This window comes from Sinocyclocheilus rhinocerous, unplaced genomic scaffold (assembly GCF_001515625.1).
Source record: "Sinocyclocheilus rhinocerous isolate Xijiao unplaced genomic scaffold, SAMN03320098_v1.1 scaffold407, whole genome shotgun sequence".
NCBI classification, from domain to species: Eukaryota; Metazoa; Chordata; class Actinopteri; order Cypriniformes; family Cyprinidae; genus Sinocyclocheilus; species Sinocyclocheilus rhinocerous.
In genome coordinates, this window is record NW_015633444.1 from 57,372 (window position 1) to 85,260 (window position 27,889).

Sequence of the window (27,889 nt, forward strand, 5' to 3'; positions counted from 1 at the left end):
GCTATCTGTCACTCCACTTTACTCGCAGTTAATTGTTCCAGTTTGCGATCTTTTACCCAGAATAAAACCACATTTTAATGAGCAAAAGCTGATCTGAAATGTAAAAATGTACTAAGAACAGATTTTGTGCAACGAGGCATGTCACGCGCTCTCATCACTCATGTTGTGCTGCTTCTGTTAACAGCAGCGGACACTGCAGCTGTGCTTCTGCATGTTTGGGACTCCTGAGGCAATTCCGTAAATCGTCGATGTAGAAACACTGTATTCGTTGGAATTCTCGTTTATTGCTGGATGGAGTGGTATTGTTATTTTTTATTAAGCATGATGATCAAGGAGGTGAATGGTTGATCCATGGAATATAAAAAGAGGCAATAATTCAACTATCAGCTTTATATGCCCAAGGAAAACAACCTGACAGAAATGGTAAGAAAATTGCATTTTTATTTTTATTTTTTTAAATTATTTAACTAAATGTTCTGTATGGTATATATATTTTGCTTTATTGATTTTTTATTGGAGTGTATACAGCTGCGTGCATAAATAACCTAAACGTACAATATTGGCTACACCGATCATCCTCACTGTACAATGCGTAATTCAAAATACGGAGAAAATACCTGTCAAAAATCAATAAGGAAAAAATCCTTCATATTAACACAGTACATTGGACCTAGTACGGACCTATTTAGAGTGCTGTTTACAAAAGTTTACATCCCCTTGGCTTTTAATAGTTGTGTACGAGTCCCTCATTTGTCCTTATATAAAAATAAAATAGGCTACCTATCCCAACCTGATATTATGATAAATTTGTGAAAAATGCCCGAATATGAAATTGCCAATTGAAGAAAAAATTATTCTAATTTAAGAAGTTAAATGTTTGAAACCAACATACAAAACCACTTATAGAGAAATATACGCATTGTGTATCAGAACTTTTGACTTACAACAGTGACAACTAGCCTTGGTCTTATGTATTATTATTGCAAATGTTAATTCAATCTTCAGTATTAGCTACAAAACATGTCAAATGGCTAAATGCGTTTAACTCTAATGTCCAGTATGGATTCATCAACACATGTCTGAAGTCTCTAGTGATTGACAGATTTGGAGAAGAGACGTGGGACAAACTCAGGTGAGCATCCATAACACTGAATTACTTGATTATTTTACACACATTTTCCAAGAGATTGTGTTAATGTCTGTGAAAATGCCTTATAAAATGATGTGGAGAAAAAAACTGATTTTGTTGGGATTTCTGCAGGGATGCAGCAAGGGTTCAAGACACTTTCATGACTTATGAAGTGTACACAGATAACATCACCATGCAGTTAGTGTCAGAGGCCTGCAAGATGCTCGGTAAAGCACTTTCACTTCTAAAGACTTGGTTTGATTTTCAGAGCAGCCAGTATTTATTAAAAGTGCATTGGTTGTTCTTCATTGTAGTTCATGCACATTTTCTTTGTTTATCCAAAGACCTTGAGCAAAGTGTGGTGCTGGGGCAGTTTGGGGAATATTTTTTCGAGTTCTGCAAAAGGGCTGGATATGATCATATGCTGCGCACTCTTGGAGGAAATCTGTTTGAGTTTATGGAGAATCTGGACGCGCTGCACGGCTTTCTCTCTCTTTCCTACAAGGTCGAGTGAGCAGGACATTAATATTCTCATAAACATCTTGAGGAGAATTTCGATCAAAGACTCTGTTTCATAATTTATTTGTTAATCCAGAATGAATAGTACACTTTTGATGTGCGAAATAAGACCTTTTATTCTCACTCAATAATGCTTTTTCTTTATTCGTTAAATCATTCATTCATTGATTCATGCATTCAGAATCAGTTATAAATATTTATTCTTGTGAGAAGAACTAGGCTACAATACCTCTAGAGTGATCTCTCGTATGCACAGACAAAATGTGCAAAATTCATATAGTAAATCTCTGTCTTCATTTTATTTTAGGAAATGAATGCACCATCATTCCGTGTAGAAAAAAACAATGACGGCTCCTTGCTGTTACACTACTACTCAGACCGACGAGGTCTTTGTCATATCGTCCCTGGTAAACAAATACTGATCTATCTATCTATGTGGATACACTGTAAAAAATGACCGTGGATTTAACGGTAAAAGACTGTAAAAATGCTACAGTAAAAACCTGTTAAATGGTTAATGGTAAATTCCCCTACTATATACGGTGAAAAACTGTATTGGACATTACATGTATTGGACATTAATTTTACGGTAGTATACCATTTTTGGAAGTGAAAAAGACCGTATAATTTACAGGGAATAACCGTAAATTGACATTCCCAGAATTCCCTGCATTACATTTCAAATGTGATGTTTTTTTGTTGAAATAACTATGTTTCTTAGTTTTTTTCTTATCAGTTTTGTATATTAGGGTTGTGTGTTACACCTAATGTTGTTAAATAAATGTTTATTGCATTATTTCAGTTTCATGTGTCTTACCATGATGGTGTTTAGTGTTTGTGTGAATGACACTGTGCACCGTTTTTTTACCGTAAATTTTACGGATTTTTTTAAAATGTAGCCATACTAAATAATTAGGAAGTAATCAGATTTTCTAGTTGACTGAGTTCTAATGCTGTAGGTATCATCGGAGCTGTAGCCAGAGACTTCTTCAACAGCAAGATAAACATGGAAATTGTGAACCAGAGAGAGGAAGTCGAGAGGATGGGAACAAAGGAGCATATTGTTTTCCTCATCACCCAGAGCCCAGTGCCTTCAGACAAAGTATGCACTGAAAATGTGTGTGTGTTTTTAAGTATACGTATATGTATCATCATGCTTTAATGATTTCACAGTTATATACAACTTAGTGTTTTGTTTGGGTTTATGCAGTCTAGTGAAAAATACACCTATACTGTTTTCTTTCCAGGACTTTTCTGAAAGGTCCATGCAGAAGAAATCTCTAAATCATGTACAGAAAAACCACTGGGACACAGTCAGAAACTTTGTACATCCAGAAAAGGGTAAAGATGGGATACAACAAGTGTATTATTTGAATTCTACAGTTAAATATAACTCTTAACCGAGCATCCTTTTTAATCAGTAAAGCTAAATGATTTTTTGATCAAGGAACTGATTTTCTGATGAGGTCTGACTCGTTATCAGCAACATTCATACATTTTCTGAACACATGAATATATGTGTATTTTTCCTGAGATGGATTTTAGAGTAAACGTAGTTTGAAATTTTGTATTTCTTGGTGTTTGTATTGGGGATTAATTAGATTTTTCTTTCCACCTCAGGTAAAACTTTACGGGCATTTGAGCCTGCGTATCCAGATAACCTGTGCATCGATCTGAAGACATTTTGCAATGCCTTCCCTTTCCACATAGTGTTTGATGAAGAAGTAAGGGGTGATTGAGGACATTGTTTCTTCAAACAAAGTATTTGAAATCATTACATTCATTGCATATTTAAAGGGGTCATATGATGCGATTTCAAGTTTTCCTTTCTCTTTGGAGTGTTACAAGCTGATTGTGCATAGATAAGATCCCTGAAGTTGCAAAGACTAAAGTCTCAAAACCAAAGAGATATTCTTTATCAAAGTTAAGACTCTGCCACGCCCCCCTAAAACGGCTCGTTCTAACACACCCCACATATCTACCCCCACTATGTGGAAATATTTGCATAATCCCGCCGCAAATGGAGAGAGAGAGAGAGGGGGTCACATCACAGTGGAGTCAGCTGTCTTAACCGTGGCTTGTGTACTGCAAACACATACCAGCTTCATCACTGTGTCTGTCACGTGACTCTTCCCCTTTCGGGCTCTGTCTTTAGATTTATTTTGAAAGATGAAGCTCGCGATTATGGAAAGGGGGCGTTACATTTCCGACGAGTGCTTGCGGTGTTCGGCCAATCACAATGCACTGGGTCAGCTGGCCAATCAGAGCGGACTGCGCTTGTCAAAGGAGGGGGCTTTGTAGAAAACGAAGCGTTTGAGAGAGGCGGGGCATAGAGGACCTACAATAATGTACAGTATCTGAAAAATAATGTGTTTTTGGAACATTAAAGCATATCAACATATTCTGTTACACCAAATACACAAAATAATGATCTTTAAAAAAGCATCATATGACCCCTTTAAAAATGGCAAGTTGCCAGTTGTGACAGACATGTTGAGGCTGTTATCTGCTATCTGCTTACAGATAGTTTGAAAGAATAGTTTTTAACATTTTCTGCATTGCTGAGTGCTGAATATTTTGAACAATGTTACATCATCGCTCTTTTCTTCTTTTACTCATTCAGCTCCAAGTCAGACAGGCAGGGGTGACTATTCAGAGAATCGTGCCAGGGTTACAGAGCTGCTGCGGCCAGCTGCATCAATATTTCACCATCCAGCATCCACAGGTGACTTTCAACATCTGCAGCATCCGCAAGTTCATTAATAGCCATTTTGTGTTGCGGACGCGAAGAGACAGAATGCCTATGGCTTGGAAAGAGCGACCCATGCTAGAGCTGAGAGGTGAGAATTCTAGAAAAGGTTGACTTAATGCATGTATTTATTGATCATGTATATTATGTAAGACTTTTATTACGCTTAATTCTGTATTTCACCATTTCAGCCATTTATAATACCTGATTATTACTGCTGTTCTGTCTAATATTCTGTTTTTCCCCTGTGTCTGGAATATGAGCAATATGTGCATTCATTGAAAGGATAGTGGTGTGGGGAACACTGTATGTGGCTTTACAAATCCTAGAGCATCTAGAACAGTGGTTCTCCAGCACTGTACATTGTAAATATCTTCAGGTCTTGGAATCTCTAACATGTGTTTGATTAGGGAGACATACAGAATGTGCACAGCTGGGGGAGCTCCAGGAACAGATTTAACAACCAATGCCTTAGAAGAATGCATTCTGAACCATCAGCTTTCTGAATAATAGCGTAGATGCCTTTTAGGCCAACCCCACATATTGCACAGTCTGTATACTTGATTATTTTATTGTATATTTATTTTCCAGATTTATGTATTATAGACTTTGACAGTCCTTTATTAACTACATTTAGAAGGATTTTTTGCATTCATTAATTCTCAGTGCCGTGCACAGTGCAGGCCTCTCATAATTATTTAAAAAATAGAGTTAATACTGTTAAACATTAATTATGCTAATTAACACTATACATATAGGTTTGTTGCTAACCAAATGAATCAGTATCAACTAAATCCATCTTATCATTTATAAAAACAGATTTACACTGAGATTAATATTTTATGAGATTACTGTTTTAAATATAACATTTTGAACAGAAATATGAAATGTTAGAACATTTTAAATTATACTATTATATATGAAACTAAAACAGCCAGTAGGTGGCGTCAAGTCTCATGCGTAAATAAATTTCATACCAGAATAAGTAAATTATAGAATCATTGATTCAAACGATTTGTTCAAACCGGCTGATTCATTCATGAACGAAGCAGGTGGTCTTTATGAAAGGCCAATTGAATCACTGACTCACCCGATTCATTCAAAAACACTGATTCATTCAAGAACGACACACTGCAACTTCTGCTTTGTTTGTAACCATTTTCGAGCAAAAACTGTCAAAATTGAGACTGCCTAAAAATGGTCAGTTTATATAATTAATTTGCATCATATTTAAATTGATATTGCTTAACTATATTATGTAACTATTAGGGCTGCACAATTCATCGAATTTCTAATCACGATTACAATTATGGATGCCATAATTACGTAATCGTTCAAAGCGGCATATTAGCTATGTAAAAAACAATAACTCATAGAAGGGCAATCCACATCATGAATTTTTATCAGTTTTGCTGGCATGTCCGACCTTCACGTCAACGCCAGACTAGCATGTGGTTAAGCTTAATGGAGGGCTATTGCCTATTGCCGATTTACGTCTTGATTGTGGTGGCTGTGACATGAGACTTTGAAGAGAGGCAGGGGCTTGTAAGCTCTCACAGAATTTGAACTTAAATGCAGTTGTCGGGCACACACTTAACTGAGAATTTATGCCACACTGGCCGAATTTGAATAAAAACTAAAATATAGAATAAAAAATGTCTTGCAAAAGGGATCTATCTGTGCTCGCACCTGTTAATTCTAATTGTCAATCTCATCTTTTTATCTCATTGTGTCCACCTCACACATTTTTGTACCTTTAGGGAATATCAAATGAGCCTCTGTAATTCTTATCTGTAACTTCAGACTGCAGCTACAACCATATTTAACATTCCCAGCATCCCTCTTTGTATTCGCTTCTATACCTCTCTCCTTGTCTGTTTCTTACATCCTTCTCACAGGACAAATGTTATGGATGCCTCCGTTGCATTGCATGCTGTACCTAGCTTCACCATTACTTCGCAGCTTGCAGGAGCTGGAGGAGCACTGCATGCACCTCTCTGATATTGCTCCACATGACGCTACACGTGACCTGATCCTGCTCAACCAGCAGCGACTGGCGGAGATGGAGCTCTCCAACCAGCTAGAACGGAAAAAGGAAGAGCTGCATCAACTCTCAAAACACCTTGAGGAGGAAAAGCAGAAGACGGAGAATCTACTCTATGCCATGCTGCCCAAACATGTTGCCAACCAGCTAAAAGAGGGCAAGAGAGTGGAGGCAGGTGAATCAAACAGAAGGGTGGATGGTTAGGAGAGCAAACAATGCGAGTATGGTTTCTGTGAGACAATAGATGTGCGCCTTGTAGTGTAAAGCTGGGGTTCTCAACTCTGGCCCTCGAGGTCCATTTTCCTGCAGAGTTTAGCTCCAACTTTAATCAAACACTCCTGAACAAACGAATCAAGGTCTTCAGGATCACTAGAAAGTTACAGGCAGGTGAGTTTGATCAAGTTAGGAGCTAAACTCTACAGGAAAGTAGACCTTGAGGGCCAGAGTTGAGAACCCCTGGTGTAAAGCTAGGCAGTCATTCCAATGCCTAAAGTATACTTCGGCCGTTCACATTCCACTATGCTAGACACAGATGGAGCAGAAATCAGAAAATGAGGTATACAAAGGCCTTCAGTTGTAAGAAATTATGTACTTATTTGATTCACAATATTTCAACTTTAATTTCCATCCAGTAATTACACAAGCACCTTTCAGGTTGCCCAGAAATAATCCCTGCAAAGACTGAATAACAGGTTTTAGGGCATAAAATTACAAATGCACAGCAAGATTCAACAGCTGTGTCTGAAGCGCAATTGGAGATGAAAGAGAGGGGAACATGACCAGGAAAGGATCTTAAACTATGATTCAACATGTCTTTAGCATTTTCACCAAACTTAAAATGGGTTCAGCTATCGACATTGGCTGGTCCAGAAAATGGACAGATTGACAAAATTAACTGAATGGACTGCTGTAGGCCAGTGATGGACTTCTTGTTCATCGAGATGGAAAACAACAAACAATATATTGACTTGTTTAAATTTTTTTCTGAATTGAAAAACAAACAAACCAAAACAATATAATTAAACATAGTTAACTAACACACCCCTGGTTGGAAATCACTGCTCTAGGACAGTGCTTCTCAAACCTGTCCTGGGGACCTCCAACCACTGTACATTTTGTATGTCACCCTAATAAGCCACACCCAGTTCAAGTCTTGCGGACTCTACTGATGAGTTGAATCAGGTGTGTCCAACGAGGGAGACATACAAAATATGCAGTGTTTGGGGGTCCCCAAAACAGTTTTGAGAAGCACTGCTCTAGAGCAGTGGTTCTCAACTCCAGTCCTCAGGACCCACTGCTCTGCACATTTTGTATGTCTCCCTTATTTAACGCACCTGATTCAGATCATCAGCTATTGTATGTCTCCCTTATTTAACGCACCTGATTCAGATCATCAGCTCATTAGGAGAGAGATCCATGAACTGAACTGAGTGTGTCAGACAAGAGACACATACAAAATGTGCAGAGCAGTGGGTCCCGAGGACTGGAGTTGAGAACCACTGCTCTAGAGCATCTTTGGCTCAGGATTTATTCTACTCTATGCATTTTCTTGGAATAATTGCTGGACAAAATGCACAAGGAGGACGTATAACACATTAATACTCTACTGTTGGGGACCATGATGCAGAGATAATAAAACCCTTCTATAAGGTTCTATGAACTTATGGTGTGTGCTGAAGTTGCTTATGTCTAAGTGTAGTCTAGAGCAGTGGTTCTCAATTCCAGTCCTGGGGGCCCCCTGCTCTGCACATTTTTCATGTCTCCCTTATTTAACACACCTGATTGAGATCATCAGCTCATTAGTTCAGTTCATGGATCTCTAGAGAGTAGTTGAGCAATAGGTCTACTTGCAGCTCATGTGTCATTCGAACATCCATGTGACAAGTAGGGTGGGGCCGAGAGCTGTGGGAGCAGAGTGAGGCCGGTGGAGTAAATAATAATGAGCGACACCTGCTCCACACACCTATCTCGAGTCCCACGGAGGAGCTCCGCAGGGATAAAAGGAGGAGTAATGACAGTGAAGGATGAGAGAGGACAAGGCCTGGGACTTTTTAGTTGTAGTTTTGTTTATGTTTATGCAGGTAGTCTGTGAGGGGCTGTCGCTTACTTTTGTTTTGTTATTAAAGTTTTATGTTTAGTTAAACATAAACATAAAAGGTTGTTGGTGCTCAGGTGCATGATCATCTCTTGGTGAATAATCTATATGGACAATTTCAATTAGGTTTTCATTCTTATTATAGTACTGAGACTGCCCTTGTCAAAATTTCTAATGATTTATTGGTAGCAGCTGACTCGGGACTCCTATCTATATTAATTCTTCTTGATTTAACTTCAGCGTTCAACACTATTTCCCATGAAATCCTATTAGACAGACTGCGGTCCATTGGAATTGTAGGTACTTCTCTGGCTTGGTTCACATCTTATCTCTCGGGTCATACTCAACTTTAAAGGCCAGTTTAAATCTAATTCATCACGTGTTACTACAGGTGTCCCACAGGGTTCAGTTCTGGGCCCTTTATTATTTAGCATTTATTTCCTGCCACTTGGAAACATTTTCATGGAATATGGTATTCATTTTCACTGCTACGCCGATGACACCCAGCTCTACCTGTCTTCAAAACCTACTTCTAAACTTCCTTCATCCTCTCTTTCTAACTGTTTGTCTGAAGTTAAAGCTTGGTTTTCAAGTAATTTTCTTAAACTTAACAGTAATAAAACAAAAATACTTCCTGTAGGTACAAAAAGTAATTTGTCAAAGACCAGTACTTTCTCTGTGTATCGATGGTTCTACAATTGCTCCTTCAATGCAGATTAAGAGCTTGGGTGTTATTCTTTTGAAGCACATATTAACAAGGTTACTCGGATGGCTCATTATCACATACGTAACATTAACCGCCTCCACCCAGCCCTCTCAACGAGGAGCACTGCCATTATGGTTCATGCTCTCGTCACTTCACGTATTGACTACTGTAATGCTCTTTTTATGGTCTTCCTGTTAAACTTTTACACAAGTTACAGTTAGTGCAGAACTGCACGAATAGTTACTAGAACTCCTACTATGGAACACATATCTGCTGTTCTCCAACAATTGCACTGGCTTCCTGTTAAACAGCGTATTGCTTCTTGTTTATAAGGCATTATAACCAGGCTCCTTCTTACTTATCTGACATACTTTTAACATATACTCCCTCTCGAACACTCAGATCATCGTCTACATTTAGTACTTCGTACATACGTACATATAGTACTTCCTCGTATACACGTTTGTTTTCTATGGGATCTTGAGCTTTTAGCTATGCTGCTCCTCATCTGTGGAATTCATTTCCACAAGACTTTCGTAATAGTGACTCTCTTCCTATTTTCAAATCTCGTTTGAAGATGCATCTTTTTAGGCAGCCATACTGGTGATATTTTTTTTATGTATTTTCTAATTCGTTGTAAAGCTATGAATGTGGGCTTTGAATTTTATTGTTGCTTGTTAACTGTTTTATGTTTTATTTGCATGTAAGGTGTCCTTTAGTGTCACACGAGGCGCCCATAAATAAAATGTATTATTATTATTATTATTATTAAATGTCTACCGGTTCCCGCCTCCTCCTTCTCTTAACTGTGAACTGCGTTACAATCCAATCATCCAAACAAGTGATGTCTTGGGCCATGCTGTGCTCTGTCAGAATCAGAATCAGAATCAGAATCAGAATGAGCTTTATTGCCAGGTATGTTTACACATACGAGGAATTTGTGAGAGGACTCTTCATTTCATTTCATTTCTGAGTGAAATGAATAATGAATAGATGACAGGGTTTGATATTAGTGCACTTCGTCGCTGTCTCTAGCTCGTAACAGACTGATGGTTGGAGAGGGTTAAAGATGTTCTGCCCAAAATATCAAACTGACGTCAACAGAAAAGAAACACCAGCAAATTTTCAGATTTTGCTTAAAGATTATGAAGACAAATAATTTTTTGTTTTCTTCTGTGGATTACCTTGCACAAATGATTTGTTCGCCCGAAGGTTAGTAATGTGTGCTAACTAATCAAATGGGGTCAATTTTTATTTCATGCAGACTTTAAAATGTAATAAAATGTCTTAAATTCAGTTTGATAAAATTTTAAGTCTTAAAAGGTCTTAAATATATTAAATGGTATAATGAAAGTATTAATGATCATTTTAAGTAGTCTTACATTTGGGGACAGAAAAACAGGAACTGTGACACAGACTATTGTGATTATAAAATTTCAAATGGCTATGATTTAATGAAATAAATGTGGCACTGTGGCATGTTCTACAGTCCCGCCGTTTCAGGGCAGTTCACGATCACTGAATACCACACATTTATGCAAAGCGATTGCTTATGAACTACTGCTGATGAATTATGATAATGTTTACTTTACGGTGTTTATTTTTTAATATGTTGTAAATAGTTGTAGGAGTACATATTTTATCTCTCTAGTCTTTTTTAAAGAGCAGGTGGAAACAGTAAGACATACATTTCAAAATAAGAGTCACGGTTTATTTTGGGCTTGTTTATAATTAAAAGTCACACATAATGCATAGTATTTTTTTCTGCTTTTCTTTTAGGTGAGTTTGAAGAGTGCACCATCCTCTTCAGTGATGTGGTGACCTTCACCAACATCTGCTCTGAGTGTGAACCCATCCAGATTGTTTCCATGCTCAATTCCATGTACCTGAAGTTTGATCGTCTTACCACTGTGCACAATGTTTACAAGGTGAGCCTTAGTCTTGAGGATTTGTCTTGTGTAAAATGCAATGCTAATAATTTTGATATGTGTTATAACATGTTCTGCAGGTTGAGACAATTGGAGATGCTTACATGGTTGTTGGTGGTGTGCCAATCCCGATGTCAAGTCACACAGAGCGTGTGGCCAACTTCGCCCTGGGCATGATCATAGCTGCAAAAGAGGTCACTAACCCTGTGACTGGTGGCCCTATTCAGGTGATTGAGGGTTATCTTTGATTAATACAGGGGTTGCAAACGTTGGTCCTGTTCTTCTCAAACTGACATTTCATCCCCAGCTGTTTGGGGGTTTAGAAGAGAGTTTGAATTGATTTTTGGAGTTTTGTGTCCCAGATCCGGGTGGGCTTGCACAGCGGACCGGTCTTGGCAGGGGTGGTTGGTGAGAAGATGCCTCGGTACTGTTTGTTTGGAGACACAGTTAACAAGGCCTCCCGCATGGAGAGTCATGGACTGCCTGACAAAATCCACCTTAGTCCCAGTGTTTATCAGTGAGAAGCATGAAAATATGTCCTCTCTCTTACTTCAATTAATCTCTGTTTGGCACTGTAAAGATACAGTATATATAAACATTAACAGATAATATTAATATATTCACATAGATTGACTTCAGATGAGAATCTTAAATCTTTTGGCTGATTTCTTACCAGTGCTCTAAGAAATAAAGGCTATCAGATGGAGGAGCGTGGAGAGATCGAGATAAAAGGTAAAGGAAGAATGCGCACCTACTTTCTGCAGAGGAACCTAAAAGTCACAGAGAGTGAGATCATGGGACTTCTGGTGCACGACGCCGACTCAGACAGGAAGTTGAATCATTCTACTCGAGACTGTGCTTCACAGCTACCTCACTATAGGCCAGCATTAAAAGGTCTGTTGAATGTTTGTTCGTTATTAGGTTACCAGTCATAAGCAATGGCATATGTATTGGTGTCCCACTATACATTCTTAAGCCCAAAGTATACTTTGGTTTTTATGCGAACACCAGATTTCATTACCAGAATAGTAAGTGCGTACTGTACACGCACCACCCAATTTTTGTAACCATGCGTACTTTATATGCACAAGTCGCACATGCGCTTTGAATTTGTTTTGCACTAATCAGTTGTTCCACAAAGTGGCAACACTGTCCCGGGCCGATGTTTCACAGCAGAAAATGAAACTAAAGAGACGGAACAACAAAATAGCAGAGACTGCAACAACAGACGTCAGATTGACATGCGCTTGTGTGAGAGGGTTATGAGATAGCAGCAACTTTAGTTTAAAAGAATACAAAGATAATTTTATCAGTCATAACCTATAAATAGCATAGACACTGGACAAAGACTAAACTTTCTTGTGCGCATGTGTTTGTGCACACTGTCAAATGTAGTATATTTTGAAAGGCTATGCATTTGACCTTGGGCTTTAATACTTTGGTTTTTAATCCCATTGTTTATTGGGAGAACTTTTGTTAGATAAAACATTGTATTAAATGTATTTGATTACTTATATATCATTAGTCTATTTATAATTGCTTTTTTTTTTTTTTTTTGCATAAACATTAACTAGTTTGAATCACATCACTGTACATCAGGGTTTTAACCTGCATTCAAGATTCAGTATCAGGGTTGCAAAAACTGCAAAGTTAAAAGAAGTCCATCTAAAAATGAAAATTCATTTATTCACCCTCAAATTGATCCAAGCCTGTATGAATTTCTTTTGTCTGCTGAACACAAAAGATGATATTTTGAAAAATGCTGGCAAACAAATAATTGCTGGTCCCCACTGACTTCCACAGTATGGAGAAGAAAAAAAATACAATGGAAGTCAATGGGGTCCTCCAACTGTTTTCTTACCTAAATTCTTCAAAATATCTTTTCATTTTAATTTGTTGGTGAATTGTCCCTTTAATATAAAATAAACATAAAACAACACATATAATATTTAGTTTAACAATTTTGGATTGTTAAGCATCTCCGTTTGTTGAGAAAAATATTTGGTACATTTTTATGACCTATTTTGTACCGGTACAGTACAGTATGTACTGTATATGCTTTCTATAAGAACAGAAATATTACTTGCTAGTTTAGAGTCATACATTTTTAGAGTGACACATTGCATTGCACCATTCCAGAAGAAATTAATTGTATTAATAATGAAAAAAATTACTGTATAAAACATCAATTAAGTTACTGTTTTCTATATGTAATTGTCCTCTGTTCCTCTTCTATCTCTCCCTCTCTTGAAGCTACCCAGAGACTACAGAAAGGAGACAGTTATCCATTGGTACCAATGAAATATGGAGATAGTCCTACAGAGAGCAAACCTCCCACACGATTGACTGAACCTCAGCACAGCACTATAACAGGTACCACCACGCAGTACAGTAGAAATAAAAAAATGTAATACAACCTTTTTTAAAAAAAAATGATGTTTTATTGATAACAAATAGATGCACTGACATTGTAACATTGAATACTCTGTTCACTAACAGGTAAACCGCGAGATTCTGAGAGTTACGGTAGTCTTTACAGCAAGGACGAGCCCTCTGAGCTCACAAAGGACAGCACACCCAACAAGACCGAGAATAGGAAACCTTCAATTCAAGAACGCAGCAGACATGTTCACACTAGGTTCTGCTTGTTATTCTGACCCGTTTCTTGAGCCCAGAAGTATCCAATATGTTACACTGTAACTCTAAAAAGTTTAATATAATGACATGAGCTGTTAATATGGAAAATGGCTGTATATTTTCTACACCTCAGACAGTCTATGAGGTAAATATATATATATATATATATATATAGCCTTTAGCTGTGAATATTTTCACTTTATGAATTTCACAAATGTGGGGCTTTGTTTTAGCTTCAGGTAAAACAGAAAAATGAAACATAAAAGAAATGTCACCCCCTGAGCAATAATTGATTTCAGGAGCGTAAAAAAAAATAAAAAAATAAAAAAAGATTTGCGGTACTGCAGCTTTGAAGCCTCTGGACTGTCACCCTGCTATCTTGTGCAGATTTGTCCTTATCTTAACTGAGTAATAATAATAATAATTATAATAATAATAAGCAAACCTTCCTTTGGCTTCTTTCTCTTTCTTGTAGCAAAAGTGTCACTGCTTTGATACATTTTAATATGACTTAATTACATTTCTACATGTTTTTAGTTAAAGGGATAGTTCACCCAAAAATGAAAATTCATCATTTACTCAGCCTCAAGTTGTTCCAAGCCTGTATGAGTTTCTTTCTTCTGGAAAATGGAAAAACACTATAACCAAATTATGAATGGATTATACAGCATAACCTTGAAAGCACACAAAGAGCACTCCCTTTATAATCACTAAAAAGCTGTCCCTCGTCTTAGTTTATCGCAATCTCATGAAGTTTTGTTATAATGAGAGAATTCGCGAGCTTGCAAAACTCTGGACAAAAACTCTGGTGTTTTGAGCGGCGAGTGGATTCTAACTTAAATGCCTTTGAATGGCAATTGCATTCAAGAAATCAACAGATATGTCTGTGATTGGCTACATTGCTCAACGCTGCAAAAAACACAATGTAAGTATACATCTTTTGACGCTCTCCAGAGCCTAAACACAAATATGCACTGGATAGTTTGCCAGATCTGTTTTGTCAGTATGATAGTGAATAGAGAATAGAGACTATCGAGCACCCACTGGTAAAAACTCGAGATATTCACTATCATATTGGCGCCTATGAACTGGCGCCAGAAGAATGGTTACCAACATTCTTCAAAATATCTTCCTTTGGCTTGGAGCAACTTGAGAATGAATGAATTTTAACTGTTATGTTAAAATTAAGCAAGCTAACACTGAATAAAATAGTGGGAGATTTCGTGGAGAGTTGTTTTATCAAACTGATGTAAATAAGTAATGTTCATTTTTCAAAGTGCTATGAACTAACAATTACACCAAACGCAGTATAGTGAGCGAGAAGTGCACGTCTCCACTGGTTCTTCACACAACTAGACACCTGATCCAAATGCCGGAGCGGGACTGACAGGTCATTGGACGAGACCAAGAGATGACTTGAGTTTCTTCAGCTGGATGAATTTGAGAAACCAAATCTGTAACAGGAGTCAAAGCGTTGAGGTCAGGTGTGGGTATTAATTCACCACAGGACTCAACTAAAAACGTGTCGGGACAGAGTTTGACCGCATTACTGCACTTCCTCTTTGTCAGCTTCACAAGCATCCGTTTTGTGGGTTTTTCCCGCCATTAGTTGAGACTTCACGAGTCCGTTTCCGCTATCGCTTGGAGTTCACATGTGCTTCTTTCCGACAGGTGCTCGGCCAGTACAGGCCGATTGGTATAAATGTCATCCACTGGCAACAGGAAAGTTACCGTCTTGACTTTGGCTCTAAAATGTTAAATATAATGATCAGCATATAAGTTACTAAGTGCTAGTTAAGATTTCATACTGACTAAAGCCTAACTCACCTGTTTTTGTTGACGTACTCCTGAAGGGAATGTCTGTTGGTTAACTTCTCTATGTCTGGTTTAGCATAGGCACTAGAAGGACGCCCGTGTGAACCATCATGTAGTTTTGCCCATTTATTGTTGTTCACAGTCTCCTCGTATCGTCTCGGCTTGAGCAAAATCTCATTCTTTCGAGAGCCGTTGATGGAGTTTGAGGATATGGAGTATCTTCGCACGGTCATAATAATGTTTTCTGTAGAAATCAAGCAAAAAGGCATGTACTCTAATTGCTTTTTGATCAGTTATAAACAGTACTTGACTAAGAATGACATTACTCATTCTTCATCATTCTTGTTATTTTCAGTGCATTTGTCATGAATAGGCAGGACTGAGCAATTCTGTCCCTTGAAGTCCAGGGGCCTGCAGAGTTTAGCTCCAGCCCTGTTCAAGCACACCTGAAAAATCTAACCATATTGTCTTCAGGATTACTTGAAAATTACAGGCAGGTGTGTTTGATTAGAGATGGAGCAACACTAGGGCTACGTCTAGGCAACACTATTCCAGATACATTTGAAAACACATCTTTTTCTCTACATTTTCGCCTTTCGTCCACACTGAGATGATGTTTTTGTCCTGCAAAAATGGAGGTTTTTGAAGATGCTGGATAAGTTTGAAAACAGCGTTTTTGTGTTGGACTGTGAAAACAGAAGTATTATAGATAGCATTAGTTCTGGCAGGTCACATGAGTCAAGCTTACATCGGCTGACTCTCAGCTGATCCACGTCTACCTATAGGAATACGATGCCTATCATGGCATTCCTATATAAGGTCTACTCAGTATTGTTAATCCTCGTTATTTCTTGAGCAGGAGCAAATTATAGAAGGCAAATTCCTTCTTTATAGGAAATGTACAATCAGGAATTTTGCGAGAGGGATTCGTTCCCCACACGGTTTCTCACCAGATTCAATTTTGTGTGCATGAATACAAAACATCTCTTAACATCTTTACGTAGCTAAGCTAAGTTTCTTCTTCTATGTTCCATGTTCCTCTGGGGGAAGTCGTGGCCTAATGGTTAGAGAGTCGGACTCGTAACCCAAGGTTGCGGGTTCGAGTCTCGTACCGGCAGGGATTGTAGGTGGGGGGAGTGAATGTACAGCGCTCTCTCCCACCTTCAATACCACGACTGAGGTGCCCTTGAGCAAGGCACCGAACCCCCAACTGCTCCCCGGGCGCCGCAGCATAAATGGCTGCCCACTGCTCCGGGTGTGTGTTCACGGTGTGTGTGTGTTCACTGCTGTGTGTGTGCACTTTGGATGGGATAAATGCAGAGCACTAATTCCAAGTATGGGTCACCATACTTGGCCACATGTCACGTCACTTCACTTCGTCACTTCACTATTCTCATTGCTTAAAGCTTTCAGGGTATTGGCAAATATTGCTCGTTGTTTAAGGTTAGTTGTTCAGTAACATGTTTGTTGTTAGGCATGCTTGTTGCTTGTTTGCTTGTAGCTTATTGGTTGTATTTCGTCACGCTGGTACCCAGTTAAACTTACCACAGCTAAGGCTTGTTTTTAAAGCTGTTGTTTAAGGCTATCTGATTTATGAAAATGCTTGCTGCTTAAGGCTCATCTAGAATTGGAAATGTCATTTCTTTAAGCTTATCAGACTATTATTGCCAACATGCTGTGTTTAAGTCGGCGACATGCTTGTTGCTTAAGCTATATTGTGTATCGGGAACATGCTTGTTACTTAACGCACAGAACGTACATTTCTCTATTAAAGGTTGCTATTCAAATGTTAACAACATCATCTGGGTAAGGGCAACATGCTTGTTGCTTAAACTTCAGGTATTGACCGTATGCTTGTTGCTTAATCTTTTCAGGTACTGCATTAAAGGGCCATGCTGCTCTTCTCAGCCACTTATTAAAGAGGAGCACCCCTTTGCTGCTGCTCTCCTCCTGTAAGGTGCATGCTGCCCCAGCCTCTGCTAGTTCAGAAGGACATTCTTCTCCTTTCAGATTTGCCATCAGTTTGTGGTTGGGAGGTGTCGGCCTATGGTTTGTTTGGGAGGTTATTGCTGCTCTCCCTGCTCATTCATGAAAGGCTGCATGGATGAGCGGGGAGTTTTTACCCAGAAAAGAACCATACTGCCAATTCAAACTGTATGCAAAGTGTTAATACTTTTGAAGATAGTGGTCCTGACAGAACTACGATTATACTTGTATGTGCCTGTTGAGTATTCTTTACTTCACAGTGTTGCTAAATATATACAATCTTCATATAATATTCCTGCAATGATGACAGAAAACGTTACTCACATTTGCTATCCTGCAGCAAAACATGAGAGGGAATACGTTTTAGAATATATATGAAATGCCGATTGAGTGCAACTTGGATTCACCAATAAGTGGTAAGATGTTTTGCTAATTAAATGATTGTGGCAGAAGAATAGCGTGAGAACTTTATTATGTTTGGTCTCTGTATCATCTCAGTGAGCTTTTATTGCATTTTTTTTTTTTGCGTGTGCAGAAAGATGATTTTAGCATTTTCTGACATATCAGTGTGGACAAAAAAACTCTTGAAAAGGCGAGTGTGGACGGAGAGCGTTTTGAAATGACAACACCATTTTCAGATGTATTTGGATTATGTAGCCTATATGCCAGAGTTGCCCAACCCTGCCTTAGGGCCTACTATGGGACCATAATTAATCAATAGGTATTACTATATATGCACAATGTGAAAATATAAAACAAAAGTGTGATGTATGTAAATATAAAATGTCTGGTTGCTTCTAAAACATTGTTCTGGTAATGTCCAAATTATTTCAAAATTACTGTATTAGTCAAAAGTATTATTTAACACTGAGTAAGCTTTTTTAGTCAGGTAAGGTAGACATGATAGCAATTTTACATGTTATACAGTAACACTTTATTTCGATAGTCTACTAGCTATAAGTAACTTTGCAACTCCATATCAACTAGCAGTCATTAGAGTATTAGTGACTGTCTGCTCAATATCTGCTAACACTTTATTTTGATGGACATTCTACTGACTATAAGTAACTTTGCAACTATGTAAACTTATTCTGCTAACCCAGTCTACTAATACTCTAACTTTTCAAGTACATGTCAACTAACTCTCATTACTAATAGTCAACAGAATTTCTAAAGGGGACCATCAAAATAAAGTAACCATTTTTACAGTCAGGCTGCTTATTTTCACTCCACTGAATTAAGATGTGGCACATGCCTAATAAAGTTTGTGTAGCACAAGATATTTACCTTTGTACTGTCCCTCAAGTTGTGGTGCGGACACGTTTCGTCTCAGGCTGGCGTGGGTTGAGCTGTCCTGTGACCCGTCCTTCTGCTTCATTGAGTCCAAGGCTGACGCCGGCCGGTCGAGCTGCCCGCGAAGTGCTTTGTTTTCACTCTCCAGCTTTCTGATCTCATTCTGCATTTCTGAGATGACCTGCGCCAAGCTCCGTCCGCTCTCCATGCTTCCAGACTATCCGTCCATTCGAGTGCAGCATGAAGAGTCCTCTTTCCCCCCTTATACTGTTCCTCTCCCACAGCGTCTTTCAATCTCAGTCCAAATCTTGTCCTGGGGAGATTATGTCGCCTTTCACCACTTATACAGCTGAAAGCATTCGGGTGGTTGGCCCTTTGGGCCTCGGGACAATGTTTTATTAATCACAGACAGAGTGTTGAGTTTCCTTCGTTAGCTTTGCCCGGAATAGTGCATATAGAGATAAAATAACCATACAAAGTAAACAAAATAGACACAGAACACTTGGCTGCAAGATCATCTTGATTAATTTTCCTTCTCTGAGAGGACAAATGCAATTAAGTTGTCATCAGACATAGATGAAGATCTGCGATAGATTCAGTGGTAACTGATGCGCCTCCCTAGGAGCTTAAAAAATTCATCAGGTCAGTCAACAAGCAGCAACAAATCTAGGATGGAAAAGTTCCCCATAAGCGTGTCCTTATTACATGTCCCCTTCACATCTTTCTGAAGAGTAGAAGTGACAATTGCCCTATATGATAATTGATTTATATAACTATTTTGATGGTCTAATATTTATATACTAGCTTTGGTGTCACCAGATATGATCCTTTTCACATAATGTCTAAAACTGTCTTCCATCTGCTGTTAAAGGTTTTAGCTTTGTGCATATAGATTGAAGACTGTAGTTACATATTTATTACATCTAAAGCAGCCAGCATATAAATGTTCATTACTACGCATTCTGTTCTCAGTTCTAGGAATTTGCCAATACCAAAATAAATAAGAATATTTAGCAACAGAAATTATAGACGTCAACATGTTGTACACCTCTGAAAAGAGGCAATCGGTGAAAACCCAACCACAATCATTGAGTAATTATCTGTAATTAGCACCCTTGAAGAAATGTTTGTTATTCATACACCATTATCCAGCGTCATTATGAGGTCCAATGAATATGCATTTGGCAAAGCAGCATAAAACAGAGGTTAAGGATATTGCCCTTTAGTTATAGCACAGGCACAAGAATAAAGAATACTGTGTTTGAGTCTAACAAAGAATGAATTCTAACAAATACACATCAAATAAAAGTGTACAACAGAACATACAATAGGGAAAATTACAGAAAATTGCCCTAATATACATATGCATAAAATGGCTAAGCTCAGTATGCAGTTGTTACTGCTTTAATGTTTTTTTTTTCAACTCTTCACACTACTGTGATCACAATTTAATCAAAGACAACATAAGGTAGTTTAAAACATTTCCATATTTGACAAATAAGAAATGCTGTACTTGTTGCTCTGTTCTTTTTGCACATAAGCAAATATATTGTAATAGATTAATGAAATGCAAATATATGATCTTCCTTTTAACCATTATTAGGTAAACAAGGCCAAAATTACATTCATGTTCAAGATTATTTTAAAAAGAAAAAAAAGATCTATATATTTTTTTGTTTTTGTTTCCTGATTGTCATAGTGCCGGAACCACAGGCATATTTGCTATTGAATACCAAAACATTGTCTGTATGTTGTTAACAGAAAGCTATCTGATTCTCCAGTGTGCACTCCAGACTCTAAATCATGCATGAGGCTGTCTGTGTGGGAGAGAAACCCTATCACCCAAACACTGCTATCCATGACTTGAAATGTGTGCCCTGAGTGTGTGCATGGTTGTGATGACAACAGCTGATTATTGGGAGGCAACCATTCAAAACAAAATACATTTCAGAGTCCTAAACAAAATCTTGTAGAGTGACATTTTATCTTTTGTAATTTTATTATCTATTTTACAGTAAATACATCCAAACCACACATAAATTACCCCAAAAATATGTTTTACAACTCTTAAAAAAAAAAAAAAAAAAAAAAAAATTTAAATAAAATATTTCTACAACTCTAACTATGCTTGCTACTCTTTGCTATGATGGGGCCTGCAACCTTAAAAAAAACAACAACAACAAAAAAAAAACAATTGAGCAGACACCACCTTTTTAATACTGTATTTTAAGAAATAAACATGAGATTTCAGATGGTCTGTTGTTTGCTTATTCACTATAGGGTCTAGTTGTGGATTCCTAATGAGAGGCTTAATAACTAAAGGTTCTCAGGATGTGTCCTATATTGAGATGAGGCTTTCCTGCTACAGGGATCAGTTCATTCAGTAGTTTAGTGGGATCTAGTATACATGTGATTGGCTTTGATGTGGTAATACGCTTTGTAAGCTCTTCCTGTCCTATAGTAGTAAGAGAACTGCAGTTGTTCTTGTGTGATGATATTTGAAGCTTAAACCTGTGACTCTGTTATCGGTTGTACATTCAAAAGTTGTATTCCTGATATTTTCTATTTGATCACTAAAAAACCCCCCAAAACAAAGTCATTACTACTAAGCTGTGTTGGAATATTTAGTTTGGGCGACATCTGATTATTTGTTAAACTTGCATCTGTACTAAATAATAACCTAGGATTGTTTTGGTTGTTTTCTATGGGTTCGCAGAGATACTCGGCCCTGGCATCTTTTAGAGCCTGTCTAGAACTAGACATACTGTCCTTCCATGCACTTCGGAAAACCTCTAAATCATTATTTGATCAAATTGTGCTCAAGGTTACTCAGAGTTAGAGAGCAGGAGTTTGACTGTTTCAGGATGTTTCTTTCTAACCTTTCTTTAACCTGATGGGAGCAACAATATCTATCTTTCCATGCAATGTGAAATACCTCTAGTTTTCTTCTGGCTATGCTGCTCTCTTGAAGGTGCAAGTGTGCTCTTTACACCATGGTGTCAAAATGTTCTCCTTCATCTTCTTTAAGTGCAAAGGAAAAACAATAAGGTGCTAGAAAAGAGAGAGTCTATAGTTTCTGTTGTAACATCAGGAAGATTGTTAATAAAGCAATATTTAGTAGTAGAAGTTATGGTTCTACCATATTTGTAACATGGAGTTTAATTTACAGTTTTAGCTAAACGGAGCATACAAGAGACTAGGTAATGATCATATATATCATGACTCTGCTATAGGATTTGAATCAACATCCATTTGACAGTATTAAATCTAAGGTATGATTACAATAACGTGTGGATCCTCTAACTCCAGATGTTCTAAAAGTTAGGATGTCTATAAATGGCAATCCAAATTCATCTTTTTCATTATCTGCCGGGATGTTAAAACCACCAACAATTAAGACTTTATATGCAACCAGTACTAATTCAGATAGAAAATCAGCAAATTCCTTGATAAAGTCATGGTGGCCTGTAGACAGTAAAAATGTCAAAATGAATTTATCATTTGTTTCAGATATTGTTACACAAAGCACCATCACCTAGAAACAATTATACCTGAAACAAGATCTCTGAATAACACAAAAAAATATTACTATAAAAGTCTAGCAACACCTGCCCCTTTTCCTTTCAGGAAATGAAAGGACAATACATGGTTTTAAGACAAAAACTAGCATTTTACATAAGATTTTAGATGGCTAGGTATCACAATGTGACAGTCATATTCATATTTATAGCTCACATTTTAAACAATTTATCATAAGTCCTGAAAATTAAAGAGTAAAAGAACTACAGTAAAAGTGCCAGAAAGTAAACATTAAAGATTAATTATAATTAATTTGCATAATTTATTATAAATTCTGTATTTGTAGAAGGGAAGGAAATGAACAGAGCACAGCTGAGTAAAAGTGCCTCTCTCCAGGAAAACTGTTTTGGGTGGAATGCCAGTGATGTTTGTTTGACAGTCAATCTGGAAATACTATTTAAACCTGAATATAATTACTAATAGATAATAAAGCATTTGTGTATTATGTCATTACATTACTACACATTTTTTAAATTTCTTTATTTTACCGTAAATAATTATAAAAGAGCTTGACTATAATATTGAGAAGCCAGACCTTCAGGTGGGACAAAAATACAATGATTAAAATCTCAATGCAGTGTTGGGAGTAACACATTACAAGTTACGTAATCCGATTACTTTTTTTCCAAGTAACTAGTAAAGTAACGTATTACTTTTAAATTTACAACAAAATATCTGAGTTACATTTTCAAATAAGTAACTTTGTTTTTCCATTTATTGAGTGACACCCCTCCATGTGTCCCCGTGTTGAGAGAAATTGGGAGTGAGTGATAAATTTGGTGCGAAAGGGCCCTTACAGTTGCCAAAAATATAACTTTTTTTTTTTGTTATTAAAAACAAACAAAAATAAGTAACTAACTCAATTAGTTCCTTTATGTAATAATGCAATATTGTAATGCATTACTTTTAAAAGTAACTTTCCCTAACACTGTCACAATGTCCTTAAAAGACAAAATATAGTATTGTAAATATTGTTCTCATTAAAGCATAACATCCAGGCAATACGTATCAAATGAACATGGATCTTTGTTACAATCACAGAGTCTCTGCCACAGATGAGCCTATTCAATTGAGCTCTATGGGATACTGGGAATCTAATGCATCTTGCGCACAAATTCATGTTGATTAAAGCAGATCACAAATAGCGTAATAACACTGTGTGATACTATTTAACTTCTATTCACTAACATTTCGAAATGCATCTGGAATGAAACATTTTACATTGATTGATACATACAAAAGCAAAAAGCAGAGAATCACACACAGCACTCTGAGAGATATAGGCTACAGTATAGGCTACATATGAACATGTGCGGATTTTTCTAAATTACTTTTTTTTATTTTATTTTTTTATGTTTTGATTCATTTGTGAGAATTTGCTAGCTTGTTACCCAGTTAGTATAAAAAGCAGTCTCCAAGCAATCTCACAGGTTTGGCACATTATAATTTCAACAACAATTGCTAACTGAGTCTAACCATAGCTTATATACTAGAAAACACTACATGACTTGGCTAAAGTTAATAAATTAAATTATTATTTAATAAATTAAATTATTAAAAATGTAAATCAATTATATACCGGGGGAAAAAAGTTTTATATTAAAATGTATGTATAGGAGAAGGAGAGAGTCTCAACCACAGCTCTGTCATGCAGACGCCAATTTATTCACATCTGACATGTAAGCAAAGCAAATATTGTCAAATAACAGCCCATATAGCTGGCCATAAACTGAGCTGTTGAATATGGAGGTGTGGTGTTTTATGATGTAAAAGAATGAAGCAAACACTAAATCCAAACAACAGTCTTTGATAAGCATGGAAGAGCAGGTCATCATCAACTCAATTTCTCCATCATCTCTCCCTCGGTTCCCTTTTATTGCCATCTAGCGGTCATACTCAGGATCACAGAATACATCTTCCCTCTACTACTTCAGTAACTAAACATGTCATTTTAAAGAAATTGCTGGAATAAAGGCAGCAATAATAGTTGCAAAAGAAGGTTAAGTCTGTTACAATCATACTATCATACAATCAAACTAACATCTGGCAGTCAAAAGTCTTCAATTCCTCCAACTGGAATTTAATTATTTCATTCACAACTCAGCCCCCTATAAGTACATTTCCTATACAGCTTGATTCAACCAAAGGCTGTTCTTAACACTGCAAATCTCAATCAGTTACACTTACACTTTTGTGCCACTTGGAAATTATGTTTCGACATCTGCGACTATAACTTGGGGGGGTTCCTCAGGGATCAATTCTTGGTCCGACTTTATTTTCATTATGTATGTTACCCTTGTGGTCAATTTCTAATAAATGCAATATTAATTATCGCTTGTATGCTGATGATTTACAACTGTATTTTCATTTGGAGTGTGATGGCTGTACATCTTTTGATAATTTTTATAAGTGTTTGACTGAGGTAAAGGGATGGCTAGCAAATAATTTTTTACAACTAAATGAGGATAAGACTGAGTTTATTATGTTTGGGAACAAACAGCTTCGAAATGACCTGATTGAAAGTTATGGACCTTTGTCCAATAATAGTTATGTGAGGAATCTTGGGGTAATTTTCGATTCTGAAATCCGCTTGGATCGGCAAGTTAACAGCGTTGTGAAAACATCTTTCTTTCAGAGCATTACACGATCAGGCTCCTGAGTATATAAAGGACATGTTAATTTTTTACCAGTCTCAACGTCATCTGCGCTCCTCTCAGAATATGCTATCCTAACCGTCCCACGGTCTCGGTTGAGGCGTAGTGGAGACTTTTTCTGTTGCGGCTCCTACTCTCTGGAATGTGTTACCATTTTCTATAAAATCCTCGGCAAGCATGGACATTTTTAAAAAGGACTTGAAGACCTACTTATTTTATCAAGCTTTCGGCGTTTGATTAGGTCGGAGAATTGTGAGGGATTGGCTGCATGTTTTTCTTGATGTTATGTTTTGTTGTTATTTTATGTTTGCATGTATTTTAGTATTATTTATTATTTATGGACAGCACTTTGGTCCATTTTAATGGTTTTGAAAGTGCTTTATAAATAAAAATTGAGTTGAGTTGAGTTGTGTACATGTTTGACCCTTTCAGGCGCAGAGAAATAACGAGTGTGTGTGACATTTCATCTCTTTCCATCACACAGCAGAAATGTGTTTATACCCACACACTTTTCCATTGTTAAGAGAGGAGAGAATCTGTGGTGTTTTAGGAACTAAGCAATAAATTCTGAGCAAAAGATGGTACTGTTGAAATATATATATATATATATTCGAGGATAATAAACACATTTTTTTGGGTCAGTCAATGAAATATGTTATTTAAATAACATCCAAATGCTTCCATTGAATGGGCAGCTGAAAGAAACAAAGTAAGACATTCCAAAATAAGAGTCCAGCTGTATTTTGGCCTTGTTTATGCATTTATTTTCTGGTAATATTAGGATAATTTACAGTTAGCTGGTTATTATCGCAAAATAAACCCCGATAGGGTGACCAGAATAAACTGAATGATATAATAAAATATGGTTTAATATGGATGGACTCTCTATTACAAATAAGTTATAAATGTTCACAAATTCACAATGAAAGAAATAATTGACCAAAACCAACTTGCACGTTTGTTAATACAATAATTGTGAAATGTAAGTAAGTCTTTTAAAAAATGTAAATCCAAAATCAACAAGAAAAAAAAAGGTCCAATAAATTCCAAAAAAGAATAAAAAGAAAAAGAAAATAAGAATAAGTAAAAAAGAAAAGAAAATAAAAGTCACGGCATGTTAAACACTGAGCAAAAAACTGAGGAACAGTTAAATAAATAAACACTTAAAATAAACACACAAGAAACAAGACACAGGTGGAAGTAATATGACTTGATCACAGAGGTGGGAAACCAACAAGAAAAGCAACGAGGGCCTCTAGTGGCCAAAATAAGACACTATGAAGTCATGCGTATATGGCAAACAGTGTTTTTGTTATGCACACGTCACTTCAAGCTTTATTTTATTTAAAACTTATTATTTTATTAGAGGCTATCAGCATATAAAGGCAATTAGATAACCTCATTACTGTTATAGGAAAAATAATATAAATGTATGAGCAGTGTTGGGCTGAGTGACTTTTAAAAAGTAATGCATTACAATATTGCGTTACTCCTTAAAAACATAGTTACTGTTTATGGAAAGTAATCTGTTACATTTCCTTTGCGTTACTTTTTCTCATCTGGCATTGGGGTTGCTTTTTTGTTTTTAATATAAAAAAGGTTCTATTTTTGGCAAATGTGAAAGGCCTTTCACATCAAAAGTGAAATGAATACTCCTCAGGCTGAAGAAAATGTCAATTCAAAAAGCTCAAACAAACCTTTCAGCTGTGCTTCAGGAGAGCTGTCAGGCAATAAATGGGAAAACAAAGTAACTGGTATTTCTTATTTGAAAAAGTAACTCAGATATTTTCCTGTAAATTAAAAAGAAATATGTTACTTTACTAGTTACTTGAAAAAAAAGTAATCTGATTACATAACTTGTGTTACTTGTAATGCGTTATCCCCGAAGGGAAGAGGAGAGGCTTGGATCTACATGCAGCTTAACTTTTCATTATTTAAACAAAATAACAAAAATCACAACTAAGGATCTGACAGAAGGCGGCAGATGCGACAGCTCTGCAAACATAACACAATGTCAATACCAGACCCGGAACTGAAAAAACTGAGGGAATGAATACACAGGTAAATGAGGAACTAAACAAGACACAGGTGATGAAAATCAGCAAAAACAATGCAAATAATTTAGCATATGAGACCTAAGTCCAAGGAAACGAATCTGAAACCAAAAACAAATGTATGTATGTGTTTGACATGGCAGTTGTCAAACACCAAAACAGGAACCAGAGCAGAGTTTATTTCTTTATGTAACAATAATAAAAATGTAACATGACCAATAGATCTTCTAAAACGTCTCATTAATTCCTACAGTAGAAGCAACAACAGTCATTCTTTAGACTCACAGTGTATTATCTGCTAAGGGGCTTTGCATAAATGTAGTTCTTTGTATGGTCTGGAGTGGATACTGAACGTCTGGCTGTGAAGTTTGCGCCGCTCTCTCATCCCGTCTTTGCTCTTGGACTGCTATACTGCAAATAATGGTTAGCACTACACCACCCATCACAAGCAGCACTGTGCCTATCCAGCCAGTGTAGATCGCTGATCCGAACTTCCGTGTCAATACGGCATCGGCTTTCGAAGCAGTTAAATGTGTAGTCCAGGAAATCACCACCAGTAAAACTAGTCCACTCACAACAAACATGGGCCTGGAAGCTATTTTAAATGATATATTCTTAGGATATCGTATCCAGCCAATAGGGTAAACTGCAATGGCAAAAGCTCCCATTCCTATAGATGTGATGACGAGGATTTTCCAGGT

General features: G+C 37.0%; 1 protein-coding gene across 1 annotated transcript; it reads left to right on the plus strand.

Annotated features, from left to right (window-relative positions):
• The first annotated feature begins 393 nt into the window (after positions 1 to 393).
• LOC107744030 (guanylate cyclase soluble subunit beta-2-like) lies at positions 394 to 12,105 on the plus strand. The gene is made up of 15 exons (XM_016557499.1): positions 394 to 423; positions 1,059 to 1,132; positions 1,262 to 1,356; positions 1,474 to 1,634; positions 1,956 to 2,055; positions 2,608 to 2,750; positions 2,896 to 2,989; positions 3,269 to 3,372; positions 4,272 to 4,488; positions 6,296 to 6,616; positions 11,022 to 11,170; positions 11,251 to 11,397; positions 11,533 to 11,687; positions 11,847 to 12,025; positions 12,092 to 12,105. Exons 1-15 carry the CDS (start codon positions 394 to 396, stop codon positions 12,103 to 12,105), a joined length of 1,983 nt encoding a protein of 660 aa, XP_016412985.1.
• Positions 12,106 to 27,889: the final 15,784 nt, after the last annotated feature.